Source organism: Penicillium maclennaniae (genome assembly GCF_028827695.1).
Source record: "Penicillium maclennaniae strain IBT 15551 chromosome Unknown utg000005l:1.0-2652337.0:1.0-2654196.0, whole genome shotgun sequence".
NCBI classification, from domain to species: Eukaryota; Fungi; Ascomycota; class Eurotiomycetes; order Eurotiales; family Aspergillaceae; genus Penicillium; species Penicillium maclennaniae.
The window spans coordinates 2195228-2215250 of NW_026623217.1; the positions used below are offsets into that span (position 1 = coordinate 2195228).

At 51.6% G+C, this 20023-nt stretch overlaps 4 protein-coding genes across 4 annotated transcripts; 3 read left to right on the forward strand and 1 right to left on the reverse strand.

Moving 5' to 3' along the window:
* Positions 1-747: 747 nt before the first annotated feature.
* Positions 748-1579, forward strand: N7477_006063 (H(+)-transporting V1 sector ATPase subunit E; the record flags this gene model as incomplete). Its single annotated transcript, XM_056967726.1, has 3 exons — positions 748-780; positions 866-1377; positions 1429-1579. The coding sequence occupies 3 exons, from the start codon at positions 748-750 to the stop codon at positions 1577-1579; spliced, it is 696 nt and encodes a 231-aa protein (XP_056822480.1).
* A 246-nt stretch (positions 1580-1825) lies between these two features.
* N7477_006064 (uncharacterized protein) lies at positions 1826-4156 on the reverse strand (the record flags this gene model as incomplete). Its single annotated transcript, XM_056967727.1, has 7 exons — positions 1826-2494; positions 2542-2695; positions 2746-2824; positions 2875-3001; positions 3055-3107; positions 3154-3255; positions 3307-4156. 7 exons carry the CDS (start codon positions 4154-4156, stop codon positions 1826-1828), a joined length of 2034 nt encoding a protein of 677 aa, XP_056822481.1.
* Positions 4157-6364: 2208 nt separating this feature from the next.
* N7477_006065 (uncharacterized protein) lies at positions 6365-11010 on the forward strand (the record flags this gene model as incomplete). Its single annotated transcript, XM_056967728.1, has 5 exons — positions 6365-6826; positions 6885-8232; positions 8274-8704; positions 8782-10046; positions 10101-11010. The coding sequence occupies 5 exons, from the start codon at positions 6365-6367 to the stop codon at positions 11008-11010; spliced, it is 4416 nt and encodes a 1471-aa protein (XP_056822482.1).
* A 1190-nt stretch (positions 11011-12200) lies between these two features.
* On the forward strand, positions 12201-18769 carry N7477_006066 (putative tRNA-splicing endonuclease; the record flags this gene model as incomplete). The annotated part of the gene is made up of 5 exons (XM_056967729.1): positions 12201-12223; positions 12286-16224; positions 16292-18467; positions 18519-18618; positions 18675-18769. 5 exons carry the CDS (start codon positions 12201-12203, stop codon positions 18767-18769), a joined length of 6333 nt encoding a protein of 2110 aa, XP_056822483.1.
* Positions 18770-20023: the final 1254 nt, after the last annotated feature.

Consider the following 20023-nt stretch of genomic DNA (forward strand, 5'->3'; position numbering starts at 1 on the left):
GAAGGTGCCCGTAAAGGAATATCGAGTAAACGGTTCACCAAGAATGAGAGTCGCAAATATCGTGTTGAACACCAGTCCGGACTGTCATCGCTATGTTAACGTCACCCCGCCGACTCCGGGAAAGATGAATACTGACTGCCTGGAGAGTGGAAAGAACAGGAAGAGGGAGTGTGGTGATCTGAATAGTACTGCCCACGATGTTGGATATCACAAACATTCCCATACCTAACTGCCACCGCCGGCGCTTGTAGGGTGGGCGGCGCATATCGTACGGGTGCTTCTCGTCCTCGAGGAGGTGAGACTTGCGCTGGAGCGTGAGCCCGATGGCCTGTAAACTGGTCGATATAAGTCCGACGAGGATGCCGATCTATTCCGGAACATATTAGCCAAAAGGAGATTCCGGCATGTCGACATCCACACTCACCGCGACGCTGCCTTGCGGCGACAGGCCACCTAGGTTGCCCATCTTGAAGTCTGGTACATGGGCCACGGAAGGACCGTAGAGCGCATAGAGAAGGAACGCACTACCGGAGCAAAGACATCATGGGAGAGATTCAACGGTCGGTAGCGAAGCAGGTCGAAAGTCGGTCGAAGGTAGGTTAAATTCAACACAAGAGGGGAGGTCTGCTGGATGCGGACGGGACGCCAAGGAGCGGATCCGAGCTTAGTTTGGACACGAGTGACAACTCCCTTTCTCCCCCACGTCATTCCACCTCTACATCTCCTCATTCCAACAATTCCGCCATCATGTCGCAAAGTCATGCACTCTCGGATGATCAGGTAGGTCCAGATCTATCATTACACCCCCACTCCAACACACCGTGTACCTTGGGACCACCATGGCTGATCCCTCCAACCCCGACAGGTCGCGGGAGAGCTCCGCAAGATGACGGCGTTCATCCGGCAGGAAGCCCTCGAGAAAGCGCGGGAGATCCAGCTGAAGGCCGATGAGGAATTTGCGATTGAGAAGTCCAAGCTTGTGCGCCAGGAGACCGCCGCCATCGACACCCTCTACGAGAAGAAGTTCAAGCAGGCCTCCATGTCCCAGCAGATCACCCGCTCGACTCTTGCCAACCGGACACGTCTCCGTGTGCTTGGTGGTCGTCAGGAGCTTCTGGATGACCTCTTCCAGCAGGCTCGTGAGAAGGTCTCGACCGTCGCCGCCAACGACAAGAAGAAGTACCAGACTATGCTGCAGGGGCTGGTCCTCGAGGGCCTGTACTACCTGAATGAGGACAAAGTCGCTATCCGCTCGCGCAAGAAGGATTTCGACATCGTGAAGAAGGCCATGGAGGAGGCTGCCAAGGATTTCAAGAAGAACGTCGGCAGAGAGGTTCAGGTCGATCTGGACGAGTCAGAGCCTCTGCCGGAGGGATCGTAAGTTATCATGACTATTGAACGCAAAACTCAGGGCTGATAAGATTACAGTGCGGGTGGTGTCGCGATTGTCGGTGGTCAGGGCAAGATCGAGATCAACAACACCTTCGAGGAGCGCCTGCGACTGTTGGAGATCGATGCTCTCCCCGCTGTTCGAGAGTCTCTGTTTGGAAAGAACGTGAACCGGCGATTTTATGACTAGATTGGGATTCGCCTCTTTCTTCGCTTGTACTTTCGTTGTTTTATAGTTCGGATCCTCACGTCTTGACCATCTCCATAGAGAGGGGAGTTTTATTGCCTATCTCATACCTGACCTCGATTCCGGTCAATCTCGCCAAGCGTTTGATTTCTCATCTATCATTGCAGACTCTCGGTATCAAATACATGCAGGAAAATGCTTCGCTCTATTAAAGAAGGCTCGTAAGGTTCGTCACTGTCATTAATCTGCCTAGTGCCCGCGGATAGGCATGGCCGTACCCTCGAGCGTGTCTACGCCACTCGACGTCCCGGCATCACTGGTATCATGAGCGACTTTAGGTCTGAATATATTGCGTAAGTTGCCATTTTGCTGCTCCGAGCCATAGTGTTTGAAAAGCGTCTTTTTGGGAGGCGGTTTGGACCGGATCGCGTAAAGCACTCGATAGTAGAGCGCCTCCAGGGCTTCTTTAGCCAGCATGCGTTTGAGATGAGAAGCGCCGGAATCTTGAATTAAACTGAAGATCTTCTTGATCTGCGCTGCCAGCTTGTCAATGGCGGCGTCGAGCTCCTTTGCCGAGTCAGCGTGATCGCATCTCAAAGTGTACGGAGCGGAATTAACGACAATGTCCAGGAGATGAGCAATGGCAGTTAGCTCGGTATAGTTATATTCGCCTCTTGGATTGCGTAGTTGCCTGTCAAATCGTTCGTCTTGGATTAAAAAGAGGGTGAGGCGTTTAAGGTCCAGAACAGTCGACGGAGTCTCTGTCAAGGGCTCCGGGCTCTTAAGAAGGAAGGCCACGCCGAGGCGGTACCGCAGCAGTGAAATCCAAGTCGACGTGGGAAGAATATGGTGCAGCATTCGGCTTTGGAACTGGGGCTCCCTGACAGTTTCATATACCGTTGCACAGATTCGACGTTCCTAAATACGATTAGCAATGCTCTTTTGGACCTCAATCGCGTGCGTACAGTCTGTTCTGTATCAGCTTCAGGCACTCTTTCCAGAAGTGCACTAAGAGCACTTTGTAGCTCAGAATGAATGAGATTATCTGCCGTCAAGGATGTGTCCAGCGTTATACGCAGCAAGAGTTGAATCGCACGCTCTCTCGTATCATTTGAAAACCTGCATTTGATGAGCGTTGGAATCTGAGCTGAAAGCTAGAGGTAGCTCACAAGTCGGCGGCATCCTGGAGCAAATGAAATGTAGAGAGAAGAACCCCTCGTACTTTGAGCTGAGGCGTCTGCGATAATTCTGGTCTGTTTTAGATACGGGAATCCGGGGCAGCGGAAAGTCTGTCTTACGTTCAAAAGAGTCCTCAACGACACAGTCTGTGAGATCCAGTGCTTGCGGCTTGGCACCCATTTGTCGAAATAGTTCATCGATATTATCCGGACGAACAAGGTCTTCCACACGTTGAGCGGGCGTTTGCTGAATTCGCCATCAGTGAAGGTTCAGCGGCCATTAGAGCGCCATCGACAAACCGTGAAGATCCGGCAATAAGCTGTCCGTAACTCATCCCGAGGCTCGAGCGGGACTGCATCGCGGTTAGCACTGGAAAAATAAATGGAAATGTCACGCACTCGAGCGGAAGAGCCAGCAAAGAAGCTCATCGGGCAGTTGCTGCAATGACGCTGCATATTCTAGTATGCCCGACTGGAAAGTATGAATTCGAGTTTCGGGTTCTTTAATAGTCAGTCGAGTTGCAAGGCAGCTGGATATATTTATGGACTAACCTCGTAGGGCGGACAGATGAGATCCGGGCGGAAATAGATCTCTTGGGAAGTCTGGTGCGGCCGGCGTCATCTGCACCAGATCAAAGAAGCGCCAGATGCGGTCTTGGTCGAGAGCCTCGGTTCTTCGAATGGCATCCATCAGACGTCGGAATTCATTTCCATCCTCGGACTCCTTCAGAGCCGATGTTAACACTCCTTCTTGAATGCCATTTTTTGTCTTTGATCCCAAGTCTTGGCTAGGCGCAACTGGAGTGCGATGTAGCTCGAAGCCCATTTTGATCTTAGCGACGTTCGCTTCAGTCTTTTGGTCGCTAACAGCAGCATGCACAAGCGAGTCCAGGGAATGTTTATATATCGTCGGGACCGAAAGCGTTTGCAGGTATGCCTTGTCTACGCGATTTGGTTTGGTCTCTTGCTTTTGTTGTCGAAACTTCGGCCCAAGTAAGAAGCTAGGGTCGTCGAGTGAGTCTGTTGAGTCTGTGTCCTCTCCATCTGAGCTGATCACGACTTCTTTGCCATCCTTGACGATGCGTTGCGAGGCAATAAAGCTCCCAAGAGATGAAGGTGGTGGGGCCGACCCATGACTTTGAGAGCTTTGTTCGGGCGGCAAAGACAGAGGAAAGTCGTCGCTTATCGACTGCATCAGGGAGGCACCCAGCTGGCTTCTCGGCTCATCGTGATCCTCCCAAGTCAAATCAATTTTCGAAGATGGCGGGGGATCGGACTGCGGGTACGACGGGGTCTGCAAGGGCTGTCTTGGCGGGGGATTGCTCCTTTTCCTCTCGGGTGTAGGGGTTTGAGAAAAACGCGAGAAGGCGGGTGGTTTGAAAAAATTCGTGACCGGAGACATCGTGAAGTTCTGCAGAGCGAAAGATCAGGAGCTCCGCGTCGCGTAAGAGGAGCGCGAGGTCACGTGGTGCCATATATCTTCATCGGGAAGAGTCTATCTGTTACGCATGGGCTATCTTGAATAGTAGTATTTCTTGCAATCGGGATTTCTTGCAAGCATTCAACTAGGATGTGATAATTAATTCAAGGTACCATGTTCCAAGATGTATGAACAGATGCTCTCGGAACAGATGCTCTCGGAACAGATGCTCTCGGTAATATAAGTACATTTATTGCAATTCATCCTGCCATCCCACTCAAGTGCTTACAAAAACAAAATCCCGTCATGACAGGGCCCATAGAACCCTGGCTATGAATTTTGGGCTGCGCAGGGCGCCGACTTACAAGCCCATGGGCCTACAGACATAGCAACGGAATCCACCTACAAAGTGGGTGGGATCAGTGAGGGCCTCTGCCTTACATACGATCTACAGTACAGCGCTGAAACCTTCCGTGACTTAAGGCAGCCCTGGAGTTGTCTCGACTGTCAAAATGCGGGCCAGTCACCCAAAAGTCAGGGGTAACAAGTAGCCGCTGATCCGATTTAAGTTGACGACTTGCGCGCCGTCTCCACTACAGTTCGCGGGCGATCGCGCCAGCTGACGACGCCGTCATCTTTTAGATTGACCGCTCCAGCATTTTCAACCTCCAGGCATCCTGTAATCTCTGCTACCGAGTCTGACCCGCAACAAGCTGCTGTCTCTAGACAGTGCCGAGAAAAAGTCTGGATCAATCGGCAAATTTAACGAACATCCCCGTGGGCCGCTTCAGTGGACTAGATACTTCGTTTAACGGTGGCTTCGACTCCACATGCAGGATAAAGAGAGCGAGGAAGAAGGAAAAAACTAAAAAAAGGGGGAGGGGGGAAAAGAAGGCTGAACTACAGATCCTGATACAGTAGTGCGCGATCGACCGGCGGTGTATTATTATTATACCCTCCCCTTTCTTTGCACATCAATCGACACTGGAACGATGGAGCCCCGTCTTAGTCAGGTGGATCGGAACGCCCGTGCCGTGTCGGTGGTTTCAGGCTCGATACGCCGAGTCGAACAGCCAAAGTGGCCTCTGTGGCGCGCAGATTGTCTGCAATAATTAAGTAGCCAAGGGAATAATCTGATTCCGTGCCCGAGGGTCGGCTTTCCGGCTTAAGCAGTGTCCGGTGTACATAATTAATGTATAACCCGGAACCGCTTGGGTCCTATGTAATGGCCGGTGCGCTAGATATGGACAACGAAGTGGACACTGCAGAGATACAGTATGACGGAGACATAACCCCGACCGTGCTAACGCCGGACGCTACTAAACGAGGTGTTTGAGGGACTTTGCCTTAGATAGAGAACCTTGAAATGGGGACACTCTTTTACACGGACAAAACGTGCCCGAACGAGTGCATCTGATAATTACTCAAATGGGTAGATCTCCCCGTTGCCACTGTCAGAAATTTAGAATGAACCAGACAGCGAGGGCTGGGAGGCTCGGATGAGGCTGGTATGGTAAGTTACCGTAACTATGCCAACAACTCGCCAAGTCCGATGGAAAATGGCATATCTCAACCAGCTAACAGTCGATTGAAGAGGTTTGGATCTTATATTGACACGAACCCGCCATGCAATGCTCATGGTAAAAAAAAAATCACAAAAGACCACTCCTATCTCGATCCGAACCCAGCCGATTCACGCGTTCCAAGGGCCAAGCCGCTGACCAAGCCGGCATGTAAGCAGCCCGTAATTACGGAGGTTACGGGGCCCGAGTTCCCTCCATGGGTTGTGTCTGTCCACTGCCTCACTCTTCCCGTCTCGCCCCTCGGAAAAAAATAACGTTACTTATCCCAACTCCCTTTGCTCCATTTGCATGGCCCCTCGTGGGTATTACCCCCTCTCTTTTTGACTCCTCCGTCGACCGTGTGAACCACCTTTCCGACTCCCCCGGATCTTCGAGACCCTTGTCATCAACACGTCTGACTCCCTCCCCCTCCCGATTACGCGCGACCTCGATCTTGACCTTGGGCCTTACGACATTGCAAGCATCAGACTCGAACTCCCTGTGATATAAGACCTTGTCGAATAGCCGCGCGTGGCTCTGGAATCCCCGACTCCATAAACCGGATGGTCCGCGTCTTTCAAGACATCCGTTCAGTTTCAAGCCCTATTGGGGCGCATCCATAGCCTAGATGGCTTCCGTCCGCTTTCCCGACGACAGTCTCAATTTGCCGGATACCGAGATTCAGGAGACGCCCAGTAATATCTCCAAACCTACCAAACGGCAAAGATGGGCGACAACCCGACATGCCGGCTCCGGCGGAGTGCGGAAACGTGTGTCGATCATCGATCGTTTTCACAAAAGGTCAAATTCGAGGGACGAGAAGCGTAGGTCCAACGCCCCCAGCTGGACCGCCGACAATGCCTCGACGAACGGTGTAGATCCCTCGGAAACCGGCGCGAACCGAACAATCTACTTCAACATCCCGATCCCCGAATCAGAACGCGATGAAGAAGGCCATCTGATGCACGCTTATCCCCGGAACAAGATCCGTACTGCCAAATATACTGCTTTAACGTTCGTCCCGAAAAACGTTTGGTTGCAGTTCCACAACATTGCAAACATCTATTTCTTGTTCGTCATTATTCTTAATGTACGTTGCCTATGACTCCCGAAACGATTCGAACCCAATCGAACTGACCTGACCCTAGTTCTTTCCCATCTTCGGTGCCAACAACCCCGGACTTAACGCAGTTCCGCTGATTGTCATTATCGTGGTGACCGCGATCAAAGATGCAATCGAAGATTGGGGGCGAACTGTCGTGGATAACCAAGTGAACAATTCTCCGGTGTACCGATTGGTTGAATGGAGTAATGTGAACTCCACCGAGGATAGCATTGGGCCCTGGCGTCGGGTCAAGAAGGCGAGCACTCGTGGCATCATCGCTTCTTACAAGTGGATGAAGACCTTGTTCAACAAAAAGACCGATGAGTCCGACCCAGTAGATGATCAGCGACGCGAATCATTCCTTACAGCGGGCACTCCACGAGCCTCCTCGGTATATTCGAATCGCGACTCTCTTGCTGCCGATGTTGCCATCCCGATGACCGATGTTCCTTCTCCCAAACCCGACGCTCGACCGGAGTGGCCGAGACACCCCGAGAGCAAGTATCTTTCTCCCGATAGCGCAGCTCGCGAAAGTGTGGTAGCCCCGTCACCTGACAAGAAGACCGGCACCGTCGTGGATAACACCAAAGTGACACCCGGCATAGCTCGTTTCAAGCGTGACTACTGGAAGAATATCCAAGTAGGTGACTTTGTTCGATTGTATAACGAAGACCCGATCCCCGCCGATATCGTGATTCTATCTACCTCTGATCCCGATGGAGCTTGCTACGTCGAAACAATGGGACTGGACGGTGAGACCAATCTGAAGGTCCGCCACGCTCTTCATTGCGGTCGCCAGGTCCGGCATGCCCGGGACTGCGAAAAGGCTGAGTTCACCATCGAGAGTGAGGCGCCTCACCCCAACTTGTACAGCTACAATGGTGCGATTCGCTGGGATCAGCGTGATCCACGGTTCCCCGAGGCCCCTCGCAAGGAGATGGTGGAGCCTATAACCATCAACAACATGCTGCTTCGTGGCTGTTCTCTGCGCAGCACCGAGTGGATTCTTGGGGTGGTCGTTTTCACGGGCGGAGAGAGCAAGATCATGCTAAACTCTGGCGCAACACCTGCCAAACGTGCTCGTTTGGCCAAGGATCTGAACTGGAACGTCATCTACAACTTCATCATTCTGTTCATCATGTGTCTTGTCGCCGGTATCGTGAACGGCTTTGCATGGGCTGCGCCAGACAACTCTTTAGACTTCTTCGACTATGGTTCCTATGGAGGCACGCCTCCTGTCACGGGTATCGTTACCTTCTGGACAGCTGTCATTCTGTTCCAAAACTTGGTTCCCATTTCTCTCTACATCTCTCTTGAAATTGTTCGGACTATCCAAGCAGTCTTCATCCACAGTGATCTTTACATGTACTACGAACGGCTTGGACTATACTGTGTGCCCAAGTCCTGGAACATTTCTGACGACGTGGGCAAGTTGAGTACATTTTCTCTGACAAGACCGGTACCTTGACCCAGAACGTCATGGAGTTCAAGAAAGCTACGGTCAATGGCGTCTCTTACGGAGAGGCTTATACGGAGGCCCAGATTGGCATGAGGCGCCGCCAGGGTGTCGATGCCGATGCCGAGGCTGCCGTAGCTCGTGCACAAATTGCCGCCGATGGAGTCAAGATGCTCGAAAGCCTCCGTCGCCTCCACGACAACCCATATTTGAAAGACGAGAACTTGACATTTATTGCTCCAAACTATGTCGCGGACATTGAAGGGCAATCAGGTGAGGAGCAGAAGAAAGCCGTCGAGCATTTCATGCTGGCTCTGGCCCTTTGCCACACCGTCATCACTGAACATACCCCTGGTGATCCGCCTCAAATCGAGTTCAAAGCACAGTCGCCCGACGAAGCGGCCCTGGTTAGCACTGCTCGCGACTGTGGCTTCACTGTCTCGGTCGGGCCGGTGATGATCTGCTCTTGAATGTCATGGGCGAGGAACGCACTTACACGGTCTTGAACACCCTCGAGTTCAACTCCTCCCGAAAGCGTATGAGTGCGATCATTCGCATGCCTGACGGCACCATCCGTCTCTTCTGCAAGGGTGCGGACAGCATAATCTACTCTCGTCTGGCTCGTGGCCAGCAGCAAGAGCTTCGACGCAAGACCGCCGAGCACTTGGAGGAATTTGCCAAGGAGGGTCTTCGAACCTTGTGTGTTGCTGATAAACTCCTGAGTGAGGATGAATATCATACCTGGGCTCGAGAGCACGACATTGCCGCCGCTGCCATCACCGATCGTGAAGAGAAGTTGGAGAAGGTTTCGAGCGAGATCGAACAGGACTTAACGCTTATCGGCGGTACTGCCATTGAGGATCGACTGCAAGATGGTGTGCCGGATACCATCCAGTTGCTCGCTGATGCCGGTATCAAGCTGTGGGTTTTGACCGGTGACAAGGTCGAGACTGCCATCAACATTGGTTTCTCCTGCAACCTGCTCAACAACAACATGGAGCTGATTGTTCTCAATATTGCCGAGAACCAGCGCGAACAAGCTTCTATGGAGCTCGTCAAGCACCTTCAGACCTTTGGATTGACTGGCTCCGACGAAGAACTCGTCGCTGCCCGTAAAGATCACTCCCCTCCCGAACCTACGCATGCAGTGATCGTCGACGGAGAAACCCTCAAGCTGATGCTTGACGATGATTTCAAGCAGAAATTCCTCTTGCTGTGCAAGCAGTGCAAGGCTGTTCTGTGTTGCCGTGTCAGTCCGGCTCAGAAGGCTGCTGTCGTCAACATGGTCCGTCATGGTTTGAACATCATGGCTCTTTCAATTGGTGATGGTGCCAACGATGTCGCTATGATCCAAGAGGCTGACGTCGGTGTTGGTATTGCTGGCGAGGAAGGTCGACAGGCTGTTATGTCCTCGGATTATGCTATTGGGCAGTTCCGTTTCCTTCAACGTCTTCTTCTTGTGCATGGCCGATGGTCCTATCGTCGGTTGGGAGAGTGTACAGCCAACTTCTTCTATAAGAATTTGGTGTGGACTTTCGCTCTCTTCTGGTACTGTATCTATAACGACTTCGATGGCTCCTATCTCTTTGACTACACCTATATTGTTCTAGTCAACTTAGCTTTCACCTCGCTGCCTGTCATCTTCATGGGTATCTTTGATCAGGATGTTGATGACAGGGTCTCGTTGGCAGTGCCTCAACTCTACATGAGAGGTATTGAGCGCAAGGAATGGTCACAGTTCAAGTTTTGGTCAGTCTCCTTTCCCCCCTCTCTTTGTGACGCGCACTAATCATTCCTGAACAGGGCGTATATGACTGATGGTCTGTACCAGTCCGTGATTTGCTTCTTCATGCCCTACATGCTATACAAGCCTGCGAACTTTGCCACTGAAAGTGGCCGTGACATCGCTGACCGAACCCGCATGGGTGTCCTGATTGCCACTTGTGCCGTGCTTGCTAGCAACACCTACATCATGATGAACACTTACCGCTGGGATTGGTTCACGGGTCTCATCAATGCGATCAGTTCCCTCCTGATCTTCCTGTGGACTGGCATTTACTCTTCGTTTACCGGTTCGGGTCAGTTTTACCAATCTGCTGCCGAAGTCTACGGTGCTCTTAGTTTTTGGGTCGTCCTCCTAGTGACCTGCATGATCGCTCTGCTCCCTCGCTTCTCATACAACGCTGTAATGAAGGTGTTTTTCCCCCTCGATGTCGATATTATTCGTGAACAGGTGACCATGGGCAAGTATAAGCACCTAGAGGCGAATGACGATCTTCCAACTCTTTCCCCAAAAGCGGGGGAGGTGGCCGCGGTCTCGAGTAATGGGTCAGCCACCTCCTCGGAATTCGTCAAGCCCATTCAGCCCGCTGCGAAGCAGGATCCTTTCAATAATCCCGATGAAGAACGGGCTTACTATTCGCCTACCGGCACCGCCAATGGCGCTCATACCAACGGCCACAACCCCCGGAGTCAAAACAGCAGCAACGGCACAAACTATACCGCAAGCCTTGATCAGTATCCACGGCCTCAATCAGTGGACTACGTCCGACGGTCTCATGACCGGACCCGTCATTCCTTCGAGCGTGTGCGGCAAAGTTTTGAGCAAAGCAACGACTTTACCTCAGCGGCCATGCTACAACGCATGGAATCGAGCCACAACGAGCCCCCCTCAGGATCCCTTCCGAGCTCCCGGCGAGCCTCCTGGACATAATATAATTTGAGGCACTGTGAACTTTGCATAGATATACTCTGACGACACGTCCTTGACGATACTTCCCCCAGCTGGCTAGCGAAATCTGGCCTCTTGGTTTCTTTCTGTTTGATCGCTTTACCTCCCCTCTTCCATCTTCACGGGCATTTTCCTTTTCTTACCCTTTTCTTTGATTTTTTTAACATCCCTTTGAAAGCCTTGATATTCCCCTGATAGAAAGCAGGCGTTCGGTATACTACATTCGGGTGGAGGCTCGGCGCATTATCTGCTTTTGCTCTCACTCGTCATTCTTCTCGAATTGCAAACCTCCCTCTGGTGGGTTTCACCTCTTCGTCATTCTTGAACTGTTTCATACTGTCCTCGGCCTTTTGTACAAAAGCTTTTTGACCCATTGCGGACTTACACAAGACCCTCATCTGATGGTTTCGCGTTTCTTATAACATTTGCTGGGGTTATTTTATTCGGATTTGCTATTTTGCTTCTTTCTGGAGAGGGTAGGAACCTAAGGACGATATTCATGTATTCTATTCCATGCCCTCCACGAGGAAAGTATTTAATGCGGCTATTTATGATTCTCTACTCTGTAAACGCCCTCGTAGTTAGCGGTCGACGATAAAGTACAGAATTGGCTAAAGGAGAATTCCCACTTCAGTTTAATGAGGCGCGTGAACGCGTCCGGCTGACCGCCTTCACAATCTGCCGGATTCTGACCGCGTTTGTTACTTTAGTGATTTTCCAGGTTTCTTTTAAACGACATCTTGTATCTTAAGAGCCCGTTGCATCTGGCCGAGAAGGCATCCCCTGCGTCCTTCTGATCTACCTTCGTATTACCTTGTTGTCTTCTTATACACTGAACGGCACATACTTCGGAGTCTTCATCACTAAAGTTCTAGCACTCGGGTTAAGAACTTGCATCATCTGAATCTACGACCTCTGCAAATCGCTTCTCAGTTCAAGCTTTGCCTTCCGAATATTGTGCTTTGCTATTCGAATTGTTTTGTTGCCCATTTTACTTCAGCACATCCCGTTCCTGTCTTAACGCCACGACGAGATCGAAGACATCCCACGAAACCATTTGCAAAGCTCATCAGTGGATTTGAGAGATGCCCTAAGGCTTTCACATTGTGAACAGGAAATGTGCGGTGGACATAATTGTGAAGCTCGGTAGCCCTGCTCTGTGCCCTGCAACCATGGAGTTTGTGGATGCCATCAAGTGAGACCCTTGCAAAGGAGTACCGAATTTCAATCGAAACTAACCACACTTCTCGCCATTAGAGAATTGAAAGCTCTCCTTGAGGGCACTCACCTCCTCTGTCCGCGGCAACATGACGATGATTACGGACGATACGATGACTTAACTCAAGTGGACGAAAAGGGAGTCAGTGTCAAGGACCAAGTCGCTGAAGCTACAACACGAAAGGAAAAGTTTCTCTCGTGCATGCGTATCCTTGCTTACAGTGCAGATGGGGTGGAGGAGCTGCAGTCTTGGGTTCTATCCAAGCTGGACGAGACGCTAGAAAAGTGCGACCTCTGCATCAAGCAGTATTACACCGGCAAGATCTGGCTCATGGACCTGCTAAAGAGAGAGAATTATCAGGACGAGGATATTGAGGCATTTGCTGCAAAGGTGGATGAGTGGGATGTCAAGCGCATCACTCGAAACCTGACGATTGCGAAGACACAACTGAGAAGCGTCCCACGCGAGAAAATTGCGTTAGATGTACTGGACCGCGCTGCCTTACTATCTATATTCGAGACATTGAGCTGCGAGGCTATGCTGCGTGATGACGGCAACCTAAAGCAGTACTTTGATGAGCCATTTCAGCTCATTCAATCAAAACGAAGCCTGAAGATCTCGGATTACGTCCCTGCTGTTACCCGCTTCTTGTTTGACCCAGTACAACAACGCAACATCTGGGCCCTTCAAACATGGATGCGCTATGCTCGTCCACCTACCACACTGGAATTTGAGTGGGCTATTCGAGATGGCCTTCTAAGTGCGTTACAGGCTGCATCTCAGCCGCCAACGCAACCGCATATGCAGCAGTCAATGCAGACACACTTCGCCATCATCCAGCGTTTGTGGCGGGGCATGCAACTCATCGTACGGAGGCTTAACAAGGAACAAATCACTCATCAGCTTCGTGGTTTGCAAATTGACCCCTGTCGCCTTTCAGTCGATCACTTGGCCTTGCCCACCCCTGGGCTGCGCTTCCTCTTAAATACCATTCAGACATTACTGGAGAAAGCCCCAGTTGATTTCTGGGATGCTATGCAGACTATTTCACCCCAGGCCATCATGGAACACACCATCCACAATCCCCAGTTCCAGGCTTTTCTCATGCAGACCACTGAAGGCGAGGCCTATGAAAAATCTGCATTGAAAGACATGCTTTCATGGATCAACCCATTCCTAAATTCTCTTAAAGGAGTTCATCAGCCCTCTGCATGTCGGTATTTGGTTGGTCAGTTGTTGAAACGCCTTCAAGACCCTCAATATCCCAACCTGGCTCGCTATCGTTGTTTCCATGTTGGCTTGACTAGCCTCCTCCAAACCCTTCGCCGTTTCACAGACCATGAAGCCTCAAGAGGCTCTGTCGAACGAGTCGTTCTTCAAGAGACCATGGAGGTATTGAAAGACACCATCACCGTCATCCTCGAACCACCGACCTTTGATATTGAGCAAGGGAAGCAGCAAGAGATCCTTTCCCTGTGTATGGATGTCATTCGCAATGCTCTTGCTCTGGAATGTCAATCTCTGAAGAGTGACTATGAAGTGATTTTGAAGCAGGGCACCCTCTCTCATGGTGTGTCCACTTATACGGCCCTAATCTGGGACGCAGTCATCAGACACCTTCGTCAGGATAGGCTTGACTTGTCAACGGCATCCTTGTTGGGGATCCTACCGCTCGTTGGCCTGGAGAAATTCCCAACCAAAGGTGGGGACAATTCTGAAAAGACTCATTTCAACATGATCTATGGCCACCTTACCCACCTCTCATGCCAGATCATCGAAAGACTGGCCGAATTTCGGCCGGATCATCTCAAAACCCTTTTCAAAAGTCAAGACACTAGCAGTGCGCTCATCTCCACTCTCTTCGCCGCCGACTTGAACACCTACCAAGCTTCGGTGGACTTGATCAAAAACGTCAGTGGTCATTCTGCTCGACGAGATGCGATCTCGTACTTGCTTGAGACATTCTTTACCACAACAATGTATGGGCTCAGTTGGTCGTTCCGTCGTATCTCCAACATGAAGACATTTGCCCCTGCCCCGCGAATGCTGCATACAGGTACCGATGTCGTAGAGATATTGTGTAACAGTCAAACAGGCATGCTTCGAACACGTACTTTCACGGATCGTCGAGAGGTCTTGTCGCTGCAGAAGCTCTGGGAGTTCTTATGGCAAGCGTTGACCACCATCTTCGACGAGACTGAAGCGTGGCACATTCGGGGCAATGACAAGTCGGTAATGCTGGAGTTTTGTCGAGATACAATCCAGTTTGCCGACTTTCTTTTCGATCAGTATGGAGTTTTTTTGGGTGCCGTAGGCGCCGCCGGGGATGATGCTGGCAAGACAACATCAGAAAACTTCCTCAAGTCCCCTACAACTACTATGAGTGCTATGGTCAAGTGGTTGCGTCTCAAGGACGACTACTTAGCCACCACGCTGGTCGGGCTAGTAGCAAAGTTGCTCCGACGCCTGGGAGGGTTGAATGTGACGACAGTAAAGCAAGACGCACTGAGCTTTATTGAAGGTGTTGCTGTGGATGGAACCATCAAAACCATCCTCAGCCCGCGTGACAAGGCGGAACTTGTTCGTTCGCTTGAAGCATATTACAAGAAGCCTGTCGTTACTGCATCCACCGCTTCACTCAAAAAGCAATCTTCCATCACTTCCTTCGCCAGACCCTCCGATGTCTCAAGTCCTTCTTCTCGTGCTCCCTCTGAAGACGAATTCGACGACGATATCGCCGACAAAACACTCCTCGACCTTTCTAGCTCCGTCGAACTCAATAAGGAGCGCATCGCGGCGAAACAAAAGCATGATCAGACTAAGTTGCCGCTCGGGGCTCTTAGTCGGCGCCCACCTATTTCCAAGTCCATGGTCTCCCGGCCAAAGGATGATGCTAGTACCGTCATGTCTTTCCGTGAGAAACGCGAGCGTGAGAAAGCGGCCAAGAAAAAGCGAGATATGGAGCAACTGGCCAGGTTGAAGAAGAACCTGCCTTCGCGGGGAGTCGCAGAGCACACGGCCGAACAAGGTTCTGGCATCAAAGGTATCGGAATCAAGGGCAAAGATCATGCGATTCCTGCGGATAGTATGATGGTTTCCTCCGGGTCTGATACGGATTCTGAGAGTGAAGATGAACTCGATAAAGAGTTGTTCGGCGCAAAGCCCAAGAAGTCTGACGCCGTCCTCGCTTACGAGCAGAGCAAGAAGCAGTCGTTGCAGCAGCAGCCCATTAAGAAGGTCAAGCGTGCCCGTTCGATGAAAGATATGCGCGCACGTCTGTCCCCGGATCTCTCGTCCCTACACCACTCCATCCTGTCCTGGGATTTCTTCTCAACAGGCGACCTTCCGCCGACGCTGGACCGCGATGACTATACCCTGATTTCCAACACTTTCCGCTCTTCCTCTGACTATCAGAGCACTTTCGAACCCTTGCTGGTTCTTGAAGCCTGGCAAGGCTTCCAGCAGGCAAAGGAAGAAGGTGGCTTCCGGCCCTTCGAAGTCAAAGTCATGTCCCGATTGACTGTCGACTCCTGGATCGAATTTAGCACCCAGCCTCTAGGTTTGCCTTCAAAGGACTTCTTCATCGGCGAAGGCGATCTTGTCTTGTTCTCCAGCTCCTCCAATCCTACTGCGGATCCCAGCGTGGGCCACTTGCTTGCACGCGTCTGCGGCGTCAATCGGAAGGGCGGTAAGCTAGAGGTCACGTACCGCATGAATCCTGGATCTAGCAAGTTCTTGTCGTCATTTGGAACTGGCTCTACGGCCTGGGGGGTTAAGGTCACCTCATTGACCTCGGTTGAGCGAGAATATGGCGCTCTCATGGCTCTGCAGTACTACGATCTGTGTGAGGAAGTTGTCTTGGCAAAGCCTTCGCCTATTCTTAACTACTCCGACGCGAAGCTGCAACCCATCATGGACAACTACAGCATTAATCTCGCTCAAGCCAAAGCGATCAAATCTGCCCTGGACAACGACGCGTTCACTCTTATCCAAGGTTCCCCCCGGCTCTGGAAAAACCAAGACCATTGTTGCCCTTCTTGGCAGTCTCTTGACTAGCGTCCTTGGCAACACCGCGATTTCCATCAAGAGTGGCAATCAGGCTTCCAATCGAGCCACATCCCGGAAAATTTTGGTGTGTGCACCCAGTAACGCCGCCGTCGATGAGATAGTCATGCGGTTGAAGGATGGCGTGAAAACAAGTCAAGGTCGTCAGGAGAAGCTCTCCGTTGTCCGTATAGGTAGAAGCGATGCCATTAACTCGAAGGTGCTGGATGTCACACTCGACGAGATGGTCAATGCTCGTCTCACCCAGAATCCCGCCTCTGGCAGCAACGTCGATATGCAAAAGCTGTACGAAGAGCACAAATCTACCGACATGCGATTCAAAGAGGCTCGTTCGTCACTGGACGAGTGCAGAGCCAAGGGACTGCCCGCTCCCGAGGAGCTCGAGCGCGAATTTGAGCTCCTGAAGAAGAAGCGATCTCAATTGAGTACGGACATCGACAAGGCTCGCGACCAGGTTCACACCTTGGCTCGTAATGCCGACATGCACAAGCGTCGCATCCAGCAAACAATCATCGACGAAGCGCACGTCATTTGCACCACCCTTAGCGGATCCGGTCATGAGATGTTCCAGTCTATGAATGTCGAGTTTGAAACCGTTGTCATTGATGAAGCAGCTCAGTGTATTGAACTGAGCGCTTTGATTCCGCTCAAATACGGCTGCTCGAAGTGTATTCTTGTCGGTGACCCGAAGCAGTTGCCCCCAACTGTCTTTTCAAAAGTTGCATCCAAGTTCCAATATGAGCAGAGTTTGTTCGTTCGCATGCAGAAGAATCACCCGAAGGACGTGCACTTGCTGGATGTCCAGTACCGTATGCACCCGGAAATTAGTCGCTTCCCCAGTCTTACGTTCTACGATGGCAAACTTCAGGACGGTGCTGACATGGCCAAGCTTCGAGCCCGTCCGTGGCATCAGAGTGAGCTGTTGAGTCCTTACCGATTCTTTGACGTCCAAGGCATGCACCATAGTGCGACCAAGGGCCACTCCTTGATCAACTACGCGGAGCTGCAAGCTGCGATGCAGCTGTACGAGCGACTCATCACGGACATTAAGGAGTACGATTTTACAGGGAAGATAGGTATCATCACACCTTACAAGGGTCAGCTACGAGAGCTGAAGCTCCAATTCGCGGCCAGGTACGGCGAGGACATTTTGAAAAAGATTGATTTCAACACGACCGATGCCTTTCAGGGTAGGGAAAGCGAGATCATTATATTCTCTTGTGTTCGTGCATCGAATAAGGGTATTGGGTTCTTGGCTGATATCCGTCGTATGAACGTTGGTCTTACTCGTGCCAAATCCTCGCTGTGGGTTCTGGGTAACTCCCAGTCTCTGATGCAAGGTGAATTTTGGCAAGGTCTCATTCAAGATGCCAAGAAACGCAATGTGTACACCGAAGGCAACATTGCCAGGATGCTGGAGAGGCCGCAATTTACAGGCTACAAGGAGGTCGAGATGGTGGATGCCAGTGCCCCCGGGACACCGGGAGGTACCCCATCCATGCAGTCAATTTCTCGTCCTTCATCAGAACCAATTGATCTCGACTCTCCTTCGATTTCGATGTCGGCCTCGGCGCGCGGCACACCTCCTCAACCCCTGCCCGAAGGGCCTTCTGGCGGACCCAAGGGTCTGGATGAAACGAAAATGTGTGCAATCTGCGGTAGCGGCGAGCACTTCACACACAATTGCGATAACGCAGAAGCCAAAGAGGCTGTTCGGGGACAATGCTACCGGTGTCAAGAGCCCGGTCACTCCAAGTACTTCTGCGACGCAGAACGCTGCCTGGAGTGTGGTGCGATCGGTCATTCTTCTCTCAAGTGCCCTAATCCAGACAAACTTTCAAAACGTCAAAAGCAGCATCTCCAGAGCGAAGAGCGCCGCTTGCAAGCACAACGCAAAGAAAACCATGAGCGCCAGCGGCAGCGACAGATGGGTGGGCATGATCGAAAAGTGCCCGTGGTGCAGGCAACAACTCATACGCCATTATCAAAGAATGAGAACGTGAGCAGTAAGCGCAAGCGAACAGACTCGGCATCCGATGCGCCAAAGGGCTCGCGTCCGCGTCTCAATAATCCAAATCCGCCGCCGAATGCACCGACTGCTCCAAGAAATGCACCGAAAGGCCCAGCAGGTTCGCGACCGCCCGCTCCCCCAAGTGTAAGCAGCGACCTCAGAACGAGACCACCCGAGACTCTAACACCTCACCAGGGCCTTATCAAACCTTCGCGCGATGGCCCTGCTTTTGCTCTTCATGGCAATCAACCCATGCCGGGAGTTCCGCCGTCGGCGCCCCGAGCCGCGCAGGTCAGTGTTTGTTCCATCGTCTGACACTTTCTTTCTGATCTGTCGATCTAATCTATTTAGACTTCCCACGCGACCCAGCAGAGGCGCCCCCTCCTCCGATGCGGAAAAAGAAGGAAGTGGACCCCTTCATTCGACCCAAATCGCGTAAAAAGTAGAGTATTTTTGAGTGGCTCACCCATGGTACTTTTTCTCTGATTTTCCCATTTTCTTTGGTCCCCGTTACCGGCACACATCTCCCTCTCAGTGCGTCTCCACCGACAATACCATGTCAGCAACAAACTCACACACCCTGTTTCACAGCGGGACGAAATCTGACTTTTCATGGTCCCGAGTCATAGAAGACCCGGTATTCCCAATTCCAGCATCATACGGCGTCGTGGATTGGAAAAGACAATCATCCTGTATTATGCATAGACCTGTCCCTCAAGCATCGGGCTACGTCCCACAGCCCATGATTTATTTGTTTAGAAGATCCCATTAGAACTCCCAAGCCAAAGAATCCTCACACGGCCCGAGGCCGTTGGCAAGGATGACAGGTGGAGATCGGTTGACAGCTCTCATCGTGTCGTGCAGTAGCCTCTTGGAATCTCCGCTCCAGGGAGTCGCGTGGGCCCAATGTCGGTGGCTTAGTTGACCGGGGGAGGGTTCTTTTTCTTCAGGACTGGGAATCTGGCTACAATCCAATTTGATCTGCGGTGAAGGACTAGAGACAATTGATATCGAAATCAATTCTAGCCGGAGAATAATGACTAGCGAAAGGCAATGTGGGCGATCCGAAACGTAAGGGTGATGCATCGCCCACAATAGCATCGGCGACCGAAATGTCTCTCCAGCTCTCTCGACTCCGCGCTCCGACTAACACTTTCTCAGGGAGCAATTACAGGGTCAAAGTGCACAATGGCTCCATTGGATCGACTAGGCCCCCGAGTATCCCGGGATGATCCGCGGTGAACACCCGCTCAACCTGACAGCTCACATCTTGACGTCTTTTACACTTTGGCCTCAGGAGGGGGTGTTCCAACCGGGGTTGAAACTGATTGACTCGATTGCAGATGAACGGAAGACCCCTTGCGTGCGTCACCCCAAACTAGCTGGGGAAACACCCAGGAGGAACTCCTTGAGAGCTTCCTGGCTGTTGCTGGCCGTTCCTGATCCCGAGCCCCGGTTCCTAGGTCCCTTGTCATGTGTGGGGCATAGGGTAGGGATTGCAAAGCCCACTACTGCGTGAGATCAGTGGATTTGATATGAGATCCCCTTTGCCAATCATCCGACTGCGTCAGCGCCTACTTTGCCAATTTTACCAGCTGCCGTGTCATATTGCGGCCATCCGACCCGAACTACTTCTCTACGCATTCGATGGCTCCATGTACGGACGATCCTGCATGGTCCCCCTTCGAACTACTCATTTT